Here is a 13,613-nt window from a genome sequence, read left to right as displayed (position 1 = left end):
AATAATAATGCTAAAATTATTGAACACTTACTATGCATCAAGCACCTACTAGACATGTTACATATGTTTAATGCTCAAAACTAAAATTATGCTCATTTTACTCCATAAGGACACTCAGACCCAGGAAGATAAACTAACTTATCCAAAGTCACACATTTAGGCAGAACTAGAATTTAATCCAGGCAATCTGATTCCAGTGCTCAAGGTGGTAACTGCCCTCAATTATACAGTTTATACACTTCCTCTAGACACAAAGTAAATTTGTTGTTCAACGGCAGATGATCCCAATCCAAATAAAAGATTTCCACATGGTCTAAGGAACAGTATGAAAAGGCAACAAGATAGGAGACTGAAAAATGAACTCCCCAGGTCGGTAGGTGCCCAGTATGCTAGTGGAGATCAGTGGAGAAATAACTCCAGAAAGAACGAAGAGACGGAGTCAAAGTAAAAACAAACCCAGTTGTGGATGTGACTGGGGATGGAAGCAAAGTCTGACACTGTAAAGGGCAATACTGCATAGGAACCTGGAATGTTAGGTCCATGAATCAAGGCAAATTGGAAATGGCCAAACAAGAGATGGCAAGAGTGAACATTGACATTTTAGGAATCAGTGAACTAAAATGGACTGGAATGGGTGAATTTAACTCAGATGATCATTATATCTACTACTGTGGGCAAGAATCCCTTAGAAGAAATGGAATAGCCCTCATAGTCAACCAAAGAGTCTGAAATGCAGTACTTGGGTGCAATCTCAAAAATGACAGAATGATCTCTGTTCGTTTCCAAGGCAAAACATTCAGTATCACAGTAATCTCAAGTCTCTGCCCCAACCAGTAATGCTGAAGAAGCTGAAGTTGAACAGTCTATGAAGACCTACAAGACCTTCACAAAAAACTAAAAGACGTCCTTTTCATTATAGGGGACTGGAATGCAAAAGTAGGAAGTCAAGAGATATCTGGAGTAACATGAAAGTTTGGCCTGGGAGTACAAAATGAAGCAGAGCAAAGGCTAACAGAGTTTTGCCAAGAGAACACACTGGTCATAGCAAACACCCTCTTCCAACAGCATAAGAGAAGACTCTACACATGGACATCACCAGATGGTCAATACCAAAATCAGATTGATTATATTCTTTGCAGCCAAAGATGGAGACGCTCTATACAGACAGCACAAACAAGACTGGGAGCTGACTGTGGCTCAGATCATGAACTCCTTATTGCCAAATTCAGACTTAAATTGAAGAAAGTAGGGAAAACCACCAGACCATTCAGGTATGACCTAAATCAAATCCCTTATAATTATACAGTGGAAGTGACAAATAGATTCAAGGGATTAGGTCTGATAAACAGAGTACCTGAAGAACAATGGATGGAGGTTCATGACATGGTATAGGAGGCAGTGATCAAGACCATCCCCAAGAAAAAAAAAATGCAAAAAGGAAAAATGGTTGTCTGAGGAGGCCTTACAAATAGCTGAGAATGGAAGAAATAGTAAAGACAAAGGAGAAAAGGAAATATATACCCATTTGAATGCAGAGTTCCAAAGAATAGCAAGGAGAGATAAGAAAGCCTCCCTCAGTGATCAATGCAAAGAAATAAAGGAAAACAATAGAATGAGAAAGACTAGAGATCTCTTCAAGAAAATTAGAGATACCAAGGGAACATTTCATGCAAAAATGGGCTCAATAAAGGACAGAAATTGTATGGACCTAACAGAAGCAGAAGATATTAAGAAGAGGTGGCAAGAATACACAGAAGAACTATGCAAAAAAGATCAACATGACCCAGATAACCATGATGGTGTGATCACTCACTTAGAGCCAGACATTCTGGAGTGTGAAGTCAAGTGGGCCTTAGGAAACATCACTATGAACAAAGCCAGTGGAGGGGATGGAATTCCAGTTGAGCTATTTCAAATTCTAAAAAATGATACTTTGAAAGGGATGCACTCAATATGCCAGCAAATTTGGAAAACTCAGCAGTGGCCACAGGATTAGAAAAGGTCAGTTTTCATTCGACTCCCAAAAAGGCAATGCCAAAGAATGTTCAAACTACTGCACAATTGCACTCATCTCACATGCTAGCAAAGTAATGCTCAAAATTCTCCAAGCCAGGCTTCAATATTAGGACATGAACCGAGAACTTCCAGATGTTCAAACTGGATTTAGAAAAGACAGAGGATCAAATAGCCAACATCCACTGGATCATCAAAAAAATGAGAGACTTCCAGAAAAACATCTACTTCTGCTTTATTGACTACACCAAAGCCTTTGACTATGTGGATCACAACAACCTGTGGAAAGAGATTGGAATACCATCTTCTTAAAGAGATGGGAATATCAGACCACCTGACCTGCCTCCTGAGAAATCTGTATGCAGGTCAAGAAGCAACAATTAGAACTGGACATGGAACAACAGATTGTTTCCAAATCTGGAAAGGAGTACATCAAGGCTGCATATTGCCACGCTACTTATTTAACTCATATGCAGAGTACATCATGCAAAATGCCGGGCTAGACGAAGCACAAGCTGGAATCAAGATTGCCAGGAGAAATATCAATAATCTCAGATATGCAGATGACACCACCCTTATAGCAGAAACTAAAGAAGAACTAAAGAGCCTCTTGATGAAAGTGAAAGAAGAGAGTGAAAAAGTTGGCTTAAATACACCATGGAATATTACTCAGCCATTAAAAAGAATTCATTTGAATCAGTTCTAATGAGATGGATGAAACTGGAGCCCATTATACAGAGCAAAGTAAGCCAGAAAGATAAAGACCATTACAGTATACTAACACATATACATGGAATTTAGAAAGATGGTAATGATAACCCTATATGCAAAACAGAAAAATAGACTCAAATGTATAGAACAGTCTTGTGGACTCTGTGGGAGAAGGCGAGGGTGGGATGTTTCAAGAGAACAGCATTGAAACATGTATATTATCTAGGGTGAAACAGATCACCAGCCCAGGTTGGATGCATGAGACAAGTGCTCGGGGCTGGTGCACTGGGAAGACCCAGAGAGATCAGGTGGAGAGGGAGGTGGGAGGGGGGATCGGGATGGGGAATACATGTAAATCCATGGCTGATTCATGTCAATGTATGACAAAAACCACTGCAATGTTGTAAAGTAATTAGCCTCCAACTAATAAAAATAAATGGAAAAAAAAAAACTCAACATTCAGAAAACTAAGATCATGGCATCTGATCCCATCATTTCATGGCAAATAATGGGGAAACAATAGAAACAGTGACAGACTTTATTTTGGGGGCTCCAGAATCATTGCAGATGATGTGATTGCAGCCATGAAATTAAAAGACACTTGCTCCTTGGAAGGAAATCTATGACCAACCTAGTTCCAGTTCAGTCACTCAGTCGCGTCTGACTCTTTGCGACCCCATGAACCGCAGTACGCCAGGCCTCCCTGTCCATCACCAACTCCCGGAGTCCACCCAAACCTACATCCATTGTGTCAGTGATGCCATTCAACCATCTCATCCTCTGTCGTCCCCTTCTCCTCCTGCCCTCAATCTTTACCCTATCAGGGTCTTTTCCAATGAGTCAGCTCTCTGCATCAGGTGGCCAAAGTATTGGAGTTTCACCTTCAACATCAGTCCTTCCAATGAACACCCAGGACTGATCTCCTTTAAGATGGACTGGTTGGATCTCCTTGCAGTCCAAGGGACTCTCAAGAATCTTCTCCAACACCACAGTTCAAAAGCATCAATTTTTCGGCACTCAGCTTTCTTTATAGTCCAGCTCTCACATCCATACATGACTACTGGAAAACCATAGCCTTGACTATAGTCAAGGACCTTTGCTGGCAAAGTAACATCTCTGCTTTTTAATATGCTGTCTAGGTTGGTTATAACTTTTCTTTCATCAAGAGGCTCTTTAGTTCTTCTTCACTTTCTGCCATAAGGGTGGTGTCATCTGCATGTCTGAGATTATTGATATTTCTCCCGGCAATCTTGATTCCAGTTTGTGCTTCTTCCAGCCCAGCATTTCTCATGATGTACTCTGCATATAAGTTAAATAAGCAAGGTGACAATATACAGCCTTGACATACTCCTTTTCCTATTTGGAACCAGTCTGTTGTTCCATGTCCAGTTCTAACTGTTGCTTCCTGACCTGCATACAGGTTTCTCAAGAGGCAGGTCAGGTGATCTGGTATCCCATCTCTTTCAGAATTTCCCACAGTTTATTGTGATCCACACAGTCAAAGGCTTTGGCATAGTCAATAAAGCAGAAATAGATGTTTTTCTGAAACTCTCTTGCTCTTTCGATAATCCAGTGGGTGTTGGCAATTTGATCTCTGGTTCCTCTGCCTTTTCTGAAACAACTGGAAGTTCACGGTTCACGTATTGCTGAAGCCTTGTTTGGAAAATTTTGAGCATTACTTTGCTAGCGTATGAGATGAGTGCAATTGTGCAGTAGTTTGAGCATTCTTTGGCACTGCCTTTCTTAGGGATTGGAATGAAAGTTGACCTTTTCCAGTCCTGTGGCCACTGCTGAGTTTTTCAAATTTGCTGACATATTGAGTGCAGCACTTTCACAGCATCATCTTTTAGGATTTGAAATAGCTCAACTGGAATTCCATCACATCCACTAGCTTTGTTCATAGTGATGCTTCCTAAGGCCCACCTGACTTCACATTCCAGGATGTCTGGCTCTAGGTGAGTGTGAGTGATCACATCTTCGTGATTATCTGGGTCGTGAAGATCCCTTTGTACAGTTCTTCTATGTATTCTTGTCACCTCTTCTTAATACCTTCTGCTTCTGTTAGGTCCATACCATTGCTAGACAGCATATTAAAAAGCAAGAGACATTACTTTGCCAACAAAGTTCTGTCTAGTCAAAGTTATGGCTTTTCCAGTAGTCATGTATGGATGTGAGAGTTGGACTATAAAGAAAACTGAGCACCGAAGGATTGATGCTTTTGAACTGTGGTGTTGGAGAAGACTCTTGAGAGTCCCTTGGACTGCAAGGAGATCCAACTAGTCCATCCTAAAGGAAGTCAGTCCTGAATATTCATTGGAAGAACTGATGCTGTGGCTGAAACTCCAATATTTGACCACCCGTAGTGAAGAACTGACTCATTAGAAAAGACTCTGATGCTGGGAAAGATTGAAGGCGAAGGAGAAGGGGATGACAGAGGATGAGATGGTTGGATGGCATCACTTACTTGATGGACATGAGTTTGAGTAAGCTCTGGTAGTTGGTGATGGACAGGAAACCTGGCATGCTGCAGTCTGTGCAGTCGCAGAGTCTGACATGACTGAGCAACTGAACTGAACTGAACGGTCTAATTTCAGGCATTAGAGAACTGAATTAAATCATGAAAATATTGTGAGGCATATTTTTTCAGTGGGGCCTTTATGAGCCCTTCCAACTTTGAAAGAGTTGGTTTGATGAAAGAACAACAGCTGTACCTGAAGTCAACCAGTCAATCAGAAGAAAGGCTAAAATTTAATACAATTTTATTAGAAGCCTGTAAATGCCTGTTACTAATTATATTACAATTCCTGTAAGTGTCTGTGAAATACTAAGTGGAGAATTCACATAGGACTCAGGCAGGATTGAACCATGGATGTTAAAGGGACACAAATCACCTAAAATGGTCACCTCTCTCCACAGAAGAATGGGCTAGAGGATCCAAAAACAGACCCAAATATTAGGGAATACAATAAAGGTGGTATTTCAAGTCAGTTGGAAAAGACAGCTTATTCAGTAAATGATGCTGAGACAACAAGTTAGGTATCTAGAGACTGACCTCAGTTTAGTCACCAAAACAAATACCAACAGAACAAAAATTTAAATGTAAAAACTAATCAGGGATAAATACTGGAATTTACAAAAAGCTTTCAAAGCATAAGATCTGGAAGCACAGAAAGAAAGAGTAACATATTTGACTACATAAATATTAAGAAGATGTCTGTGGCAAAAAAAAAAAAAAAAAAAAAAGCCACAAACAAAAATTAAATGAAAACCTCCAGGAAAGTGTTTGTAACATAGTTGACAAAGGGCTGATTTCCTCAATAAAGTTTCAAACAGTTAATATAAATGATCAATAGCCCAATAGCAAATGGCAAAAAACATGAAAGGCTATTTTCAGGGAAAAAAAAGAAATAAAACATATAAACATAAGGGGGGAAAAAACCTCATAATTAAAGAAACGAAAATGTAAAAAATGAAACACCATGTTTCAGCTACAGTTTAAGAAGCAATACAGTATAATGGTTAAAACTGATTGCTCTAGAGTTAGAATACTTGAGAGTGAATCCTGGTTCTGCTCCTTACTGTACATTCTCTTGTTTCCTAGGCCTGGGTTCTCGTGAGAATAAAATGAGAAAATATAATAAAAAGTAAAGAAGACTGTGCATGGCATATAGTAACCGCATCAGTTCTTATTATCAGGTGGACAAAAACAGGAAGACCATTGGTATAGTGTTGGAAAGGGAGTAGAGAACTAGGCACTCAAGTATACCACTGGCAGATGTATAAACTGGCACAGTGTCTTTGAGTAGCAATTTGATATTGTCTACTAGAAAGAGTCAGACACGACTGAGCGACTGAACTGAACTGAAATGAACTAGTGTTCTAAGTTCATAAACCTTGTGAGTTAGCAGTTCACTTTTAGAAATTTATCCTACTAGTCACATACATTCATAAAGACATATGCTTCTCTCTCTATATATATATTTTTATACTCATAATGATATATAGGTAGATACAGATTTTCATTGCAGCAATGTATGTAACAGCAAAAGACTGGAGATGACCTAAATATCATCCAAATTAGACTAAAAAATACATGACGATATACCCTAAAATGAAATAATATACTGCTATGAAAACATTCCCCAAAATGGTCAAAAAAGCAAATCACCAAACAATGTGGACAGCTTACTCCCATTAGTCTAAGAATGCATATAACATTTCTGGAAGGAGACACAAGAAAATAATAACAGTAGTTGCCTCTGAGGAGCAAGAATGGGAGCTGAAGTCAGATGGAGATTTGCTTTTCATTAAATACCTTTCTGTAAATATGAAACTTTTTTCCCCATGTACATTTTTTTAATGAAACAAAAACTAGTTAATTAAAAAAATAAGAGTGCAACATATAACATTACATCTCTATCAGAAAAGCATACCAGCTAAAGATAGAAGTTCTAAGAGAGATGATGCTTGCTTAACTATAATCATGGCTTTAGGGACCAAAATATTATCACTCTAGAGAGTGACAAGAACCACAGAGACTAAACACATGAGTCTCGTTTCCAGAGTTCATATTGTCCATCTGTTAACTAGCTCTAAAATACGAGCTGCTTTTAACTCCATCCCTAGAAGTGTATGAGTGTTCTTGTACTTGGTGTATTGATTGGGATAAGGATTTTGGGGGAAGAAGGAAGGGAGAAGGATTGACAATCATCTGTTAAAATGCTCTCCTGGTTCTCAATGATCTTTTTTTTTTTTTGACAACTTATTTCTTAGTGTTTTTCCTTTCATCTTAACACCTTACACATAAACTTTATAATTCAGAAAGCACAATTCCACTTTCTCCCTAACAATCCAGTAGATGGGTCTGATAATGTCATTTTAGATGAGTCTCAGAGAGGTTGCCTAATCCAACAGGTATTAAGTTTGTGTCCTAGCGCCACCACTTAATCTTCTAAATCTGTTACTTTCCACACTACAGCCTTCTTTCATCATCCCTGCTCAATCTCATGGCACCAACTCCGGATTCCACCTCAACCCAGCCAACATCAAGCACCTGTATACTTAGGCCCTATAATTCTAGAGAGTGATGGCAGAGACAGGAGTCAATTAAGGACAAAGGATAAGATACGTTTTTCTTTCTAGGGACAAATCTGAATCAACTGCTTTATAGAACATCATTTCTTCCTTCTGTCTGAGAAAATGAAGTAGTGGACCCTATAAAGAGGGTCTTGGCAGCACTGAGCACCTACCATACTATGACAATATCTAGATACTTTATTCACTTTACCTTATTTCCCCTGTAAAGGTTCTATTATATTATCTTCACAATATAAATGACTACAGAAATTCAGTGAAGGGATGTCAATTGTTTTGTATCACACAGCTCCTATGTTCCTGTGTTAAATAAGGACTCAAACCGCAGTCTCTGGCTCTAAAGTATGTTGTACATTACACCACTCCACCCAATGAACAAATACTGCTCTTGGGGCTCCATGATTTGCAAGGGTGGTTAAAGAGCCCAGTCAAAGACAACCTGGAAGTTCTTAAGCATGCTAAGAACCTGGAAGTTATGCCAGAAAAAAGTCAGGGCTGCTATTCAACCAATTTTCCCATATTTATTTACTCTGTCCCTCACATCTCTAAAATGAAAATGCACCTAAGTTTCAGGGGAGAATACTGGGGGCACTATCAGCCAATAAAATGAATAACAAGAAGCAAAAGGCAGCCCCTGCTAACTGCGAGGCGGTCTTGGAAGGGCTGCCTTCTGCGGTTGCCAGGCAACAAAGGTAAACAGCAGGAAGTGGCAGGATCATGGCCACTAACTACAGTGCCAACCAGGTAAGCACTTTTTTTCCATTTCTTTAACATTTAATTTTGCCTTCCAGAGTCCACCTTTTGCCTGACCCCTCCCATAGGATTCTGATTACTGAATAGACCAAAAGAAAAAAAAGTGCTATGTGATAGTATTTTTTTTTTTTTAAACCTCCTTGGCTCTCAAGGGAGGGAGGGCCCAAAGGACAAGTAATAAGTATTTCTGGGTCAAGTTTGTAGGCTCTAACCCAGAGGTCAGCAAATTTTTTTCTGTAAAGGGCCACAGAGGAAATATTTTAGGCTCTGTGGGCCAAGTGATAAAATCAAAGATACTATATAGGTATGAAAGAAAACATTTTCCATAAAATTTTTGAAAAAATTCAAAATATAATAACAGTATAATTTTTTTATATTATTAATGAAAAGAATGAAATTCTTATAGGATGAGAAAATATTTTTGCTTAATTGGGATACAAAGTGTTCCCTTTTATCAAATCAACTGCAAATGTTCATCTATTAAAGACAATTCTTAGCTTTCTCAGGCCATCTCAAAACAGACAGGAGGATAGATTTGGCCCATGGGCCAGAGTTTGCTGACCCCTGGTCTAGACCAGCACCATAATAAAAAGATAATGTGAATCACAAATGTAACTTCAAATTTTCTAGTAGCTACACGCTGCTGCTGCTAAGTCACTTCAGTTGTGTCTGACTCTGTGCAACCCCATAGACGGCAGCCCACCAAGCTCCGCCGTCCCTGGGATTCTCCAGGCAAGAACACTGGAGTGGGTTGCCATTTCCTTCTCCAATGCATGAAAAGTGAAAGTGAAGTCACTCAGTCATGTCCGACTCTTAGCGACCCCATGGACTGCAGCCTACCAGGCCCGTCCATGGCATTTTCCAGGCAAGAGTACTGGAGTGGGTTGGTAGCTACATGAGAAACATTTAAAAGAAAGTTAATTTTAATAATATATTTAATTTAGCCCTGTAAGTCCGAATATTATTTATAACATTTAATCAAAATTTTACATTATAATTAGATGTTTCACTTTCCCTTTTTTTTTTGGTACCAAATCTTCAAAATCCAGTGTTCTTTATATAGCTGACCCTTGAACAAGGCAGGGATTAGGGCACAGATCCCCACACAATTGAACATCTGCATCTAACTTAACAGTCGGCCCTCCATATCCAGGGTTCCACATTCACAGATTCAACCAACTATTGATCATGTAGTACTATAGTACATATTTTTTTTTTAAATCTGTAAGTTAACTTGCACAGTTCAAACCCATGATGTTCAAGGGTCGACTATACATACAAAGCACCTCAATTTGGACTGGTCACATTTCCAGGGCTCAAGAGTCACATGTGGCTAGTGGCTTCATGGTGAACAGCACACAGACAAAACGACTTACATCCTCTCTGCAGTGAGTTAAAGCTTCCTTAGCATGGTTGTTCATGCCTTTGGTCTTCAAATCTAAAGAACTGTGTCTAGCTATCATTTCCTGGGCTTGGGACCTGAGTCTCAGGGATTCTCATCTTTCTCTCCACAGTACGAAAAACCTTTCTCACCCAAGTATCTGCAGAACTGGTCTCTTGCCAAGCCAACAAAAGAGGTATTCCAGCTTCAGTGCACCCTCTTTATGTCACAGTCTGTGTAATTCACTGGCACCTAAACTCTTTCAGCATCCTTTGGATTCCCATAGCCTCCTCTCCCTCAGCCCTTAATTCAAATTTAAGCCCTTCAGATACTCTCTCCCACTTCTCCACTCCATCTTTACAAGCACTCTTCTCTCCACCTCTACCCCAGAGGATTTCTTCCCATGAAGGCTACACTCAGATTATTGCCAATGATCGTGGTCATCTGCTGCCTTCAGTGCCCCGTTCCAAGGTGAGATACTCATCTCCATTCTCATCTAGAAAGTTAAAGAACCAAGGCATAGAACTGGAGTAACAGGGAAGACTTGTAATCTCCTGCAGCCACTGCTTGGAAAATTAAAGTGCAATCTAATTCACATTGTAACAAGAGTGCTCTCAAACTTCCAGCCAATAAGATAGGTTTAACACCCAGAACTCCTTAAGTTGATGAATGATTGGTATAAAATGAACACCTTCAGGTGAAAACACTTATATAGTGGGTACCCTGCCAAACTTAGGCTAAGAATGTAGAGTTTAAGCCAGTGGGGGTAAAGGGGATTAAAAAATTAGGGCCATCTAAATGAGAAAGGGGGAAGAGATTGGGTAAGTTATGCTTTCAGTCTTGAATCATGACAATCCCAAAGGTAAAAAGATGGAACCAAGATGAATAGAACAGACCTGCCAATAGGCCAGTTACTGGGAGTGAGAAGCCCTGTTGAGGAATCCCATCTTTTTCCATTTAGGCAAGTCCTTGGGGCTCCTTCATGGGCACCTGGCAAATGCCTCTGAAGATACCCCCTGCTCGGGCGATCCTGACCTCCCGTACAGCTGCTGGTGCGGCCTCCCTCACCAAATGGATACAGAAAAATCCTGATTTACTTAAGGCCTCCAATGGGTTGCGTCCTGAAATCTTAGGCAAGGTATCTACTTCTTCCACTTAACTAACCTCAATCCTATTTTCTTTTCAACCTCAGAAATGCCTACTGTTATACTACCACAATCCCAGCAGGGGGAACCTTTAACCAACTGTCTTATCCTGTTTAGTCCTTAAGCAACCTCTCCGGCCTGAAGGGATAAGCTAAGGACATCTTCTCCACCCAACCCATCTCCCCCTCCACACAGTATAAAGTGATCTGATCTCAAGGGGAGGTTAACGGTACCAGTTTAACTCTTATTTGAAACCTGACTTCTTGCCCACGGGATAGGGAGAAGGGGACTTAGAATTGAGATGCATTGAGAATGATCTAGGCCTAACTGGAAACATAATTGTCTCTTCTGTTCTACCCCTGACAGCCCCATGATCCAGACAGTCAGAAGAAACTCAGGAAGTCTATCACAAAGACTGTACAACAAGCACCAAGTCCCACCATAATCCCAAACTCCCCAGCCTCAAATCTCAATTCCCCAGATCAACTCCGAAGCTCACATCCCTCTGCAGGTCACACTCCAGGTCCCCAAAGCCCACTCAACTCTCCAAAGTGCCCATCTGGAAGCCCGTGTTTGCCCTGTGCAGGCCGTAATGTAGCCGAGATCCAGAAATGCAAACCTGCAACTCCATAAGGGACTAAAGACTGAGTGACTTAAGGAAGATCCTGCCTTAATCAGGGAAATTACAGATGGGAATAAAGGCAAATTTGTAAAATAAAACTTTTGTTATTGGAGTATAGTTGCTTCACAATTTTGTGTTAGTAACATTGTATGTTGAATCTTTTACTGACTTGAATTCAAATTTTTCTCTTCAGCTTTTGAGGTAGGAGGTAGATGGGCACCCCGCCCCCGCAACTCCCCCAAGGTAAAGCGATTGGAGATTCATTCCCAATAAACTGAAACTCCACTCCAAGATGAGAATAGCAGGACAATTAAAAGAGGAGGCTGGGCCCTGCTCAAACCACTTATTTCTCACTCCAGAAGTCAGGAGACCTCCCCGATCACACATGCGCCTAGGCTCCTTGCAGGCAAAAGCGGGGAGCAATGTCAAGGGATGCTCTACCCATAACACCTCTTCAGTAGAATCTACCTTGGCTAAGAGATGTGTGCACTCACATGAGAGAATCCTGATACCACATATGGACTGTGAACCAGACAAATCAAAATGATTGGCCAAAGGAAACCAACAAGAAATGCCTCATAAAAGTAATTCAAACTGCTCTGAGGGCGCAAGCCTGGGGCAGTCTGCCTGTGTGCCTATCCACATGTATTATACTTTTTCCTCTTAATAAATACCTTACTTGCTTCACTACTTTCTTTGTGGGAGTTCTTTTCTGCAAAGTCGAAGGGCCAGGGCCCTTGCCAGTGACCACTGGTCTAGTAGCTAGGATTTGGTGCTTTCAACGCTGCGGCCCAGCCTCAATCTCTGGCTGGGGTACCAAGCCCTGCTCTAAGCTGTTGCAGGCCGAGGCCATCCAAGATCACTCTGGCCGCCTCTTTTAACCCATAATTAGAAGGGTTGGAGGAAATAAGTAGGGAAAGCAACATGACAGTGGCTCGGGGTAGAACAAGGATTTTACTCCAGAAAAGACAAGACCAGGAGGAAGATGGTCTGAATTATATTAAACAAAACCTCAAATAACCAGTCTGTCACTCCTACCCCCCTCACTTTTCATCCCGAGCATGAACTATAACTTCAAAGTCAGAAGTACAACCATTTAGAGTAGAGCAGGTGTATGTGCATTTGAAGGTGGGCAAGAAAAGCAACAGGATGCCAGGGTAGGAGACATGACCCTTGTCTAAGAGATCTTATCTGATCTGACAAAACACACAGGGGAACTAAGAGTTGTAAAAGCAAAACCTAAGCAAAAATACAAATATAATTTGAAAACTGAAGATACAGAAGTGATTAGAAGACAGAGAAGAAAAATAAAGGGTGACAGTTAAGTAGAAAGTTGGGGCAGAATTACATATATGACGACCACTCTGCCACTCCCCTGAATGATTAAGAAGCCACCAAAAAAGTCCCCTATCCATTTCCCAGCCTCTAATTTGTTTCTCTTTATCCCTGTTCTGCACCTTCCTGGCACTGGCCGTTACACTTAATGCACTTGCCAAACCTTTCCCACTTCCAGTACCCAGCTGTTCCCTTGTGAACATGGACGCCTCACTCAGGACAAGCACAGAGGACATTTGCTGTACCCTGGAAAGCGTGTTAGTCACTCAGTCCTGTCTGACTCTTTGTGACCCCTGGACTGTAGCCCACCCGGGTCCTCTGTCCATGGGATTCTCCAGGCAAGAACACTGGAGTGGGTTAGCATGCCCTTCTCCAGGGGACCTTTCCGCCCCATGGATTGAACGCAGGTCTCCTGCATGGCAGACAGATTCTTTACTGTTTGAGCCGCAAGAGAAGCCCCGGTGTGCGCTGGAAAAGGCTCCAAAGACTTCTCAGGGCCAGGATGGCAAAAAGGGAGAAGAGATCCTCACTTAAAGCCAAGGACTACTGGGAGCTGGAA

At 41.0% G+C, this 13,613-nt stretch overlaps 1 protein-coding gene across 3 annotated transcripts; it reads left to right on the top strand.

Annotated features, from left to right (window-relative positions):
- The first annotated feature begins 3,066 nt into the window (after positions 1-3,066).
- Positions 3,067-12,409, top strand: CFAP126 (cilia and flagella associated protein 126). Of its 3 annotated transcripts, XR_011487731.1 has the most exons (6): positions 3,067-8,562; positions 10,086-10,148; positions 10,343-10,423; positions 10,914-11,090; positions 11,215-11,326; positions 11,464-11,550. XR_011487731.1 is itself a non-coding variant. In XM_070467667.1 (5 exons), exons 1-5 carry the CDS (start codon positions 8,536-8,538, stop codon positions 11,245-11,247), a joined length of 381 nt encoding a protein of 126 aa, XP_070323768.1. In that variant the 5' UTR covers positions 3,067-8,535; the 3' UTR covers positions 11,248-11,557. The 3 variants fall into 3 exon arrangements, 2 of the variants coding, with proteins under 2 accessions (XP_070323768.1, XP_020762729.1); XM_070467667.1 differs by having other exon boundaries at positions 11,215-11,557; XM_020907070.2 differs by lacking the exon at positions 11,215-11,326 and having other exon boundaries at positions 3,745-8,562; positions 11,464-12,409.
- Positions 12,410-13,613: the final 1,204 nt, after the last annotated feature.

Source organism: Odocoileus virginianus, chromosome 5 (assembly GCF_023699985.2).
Source record: "Odocoileus virginianus isolate 20LAN1187 ecotype Illinois chromosome 5, Ovbor_1.2, whole genome shotgun sequence".
Classification (NCBI taxonomy): domain Eukaryota; kingdom Metazoa; phylum Chordata; class Mammalia; order Artiodactyla; family Cervidae; genus Odocoileus; species Odocoileus virginianus.
Note: the sequence above shows the minus strand (reverse complement) of the source record. Positions and strands in the feature narration are given on the sequence as shown.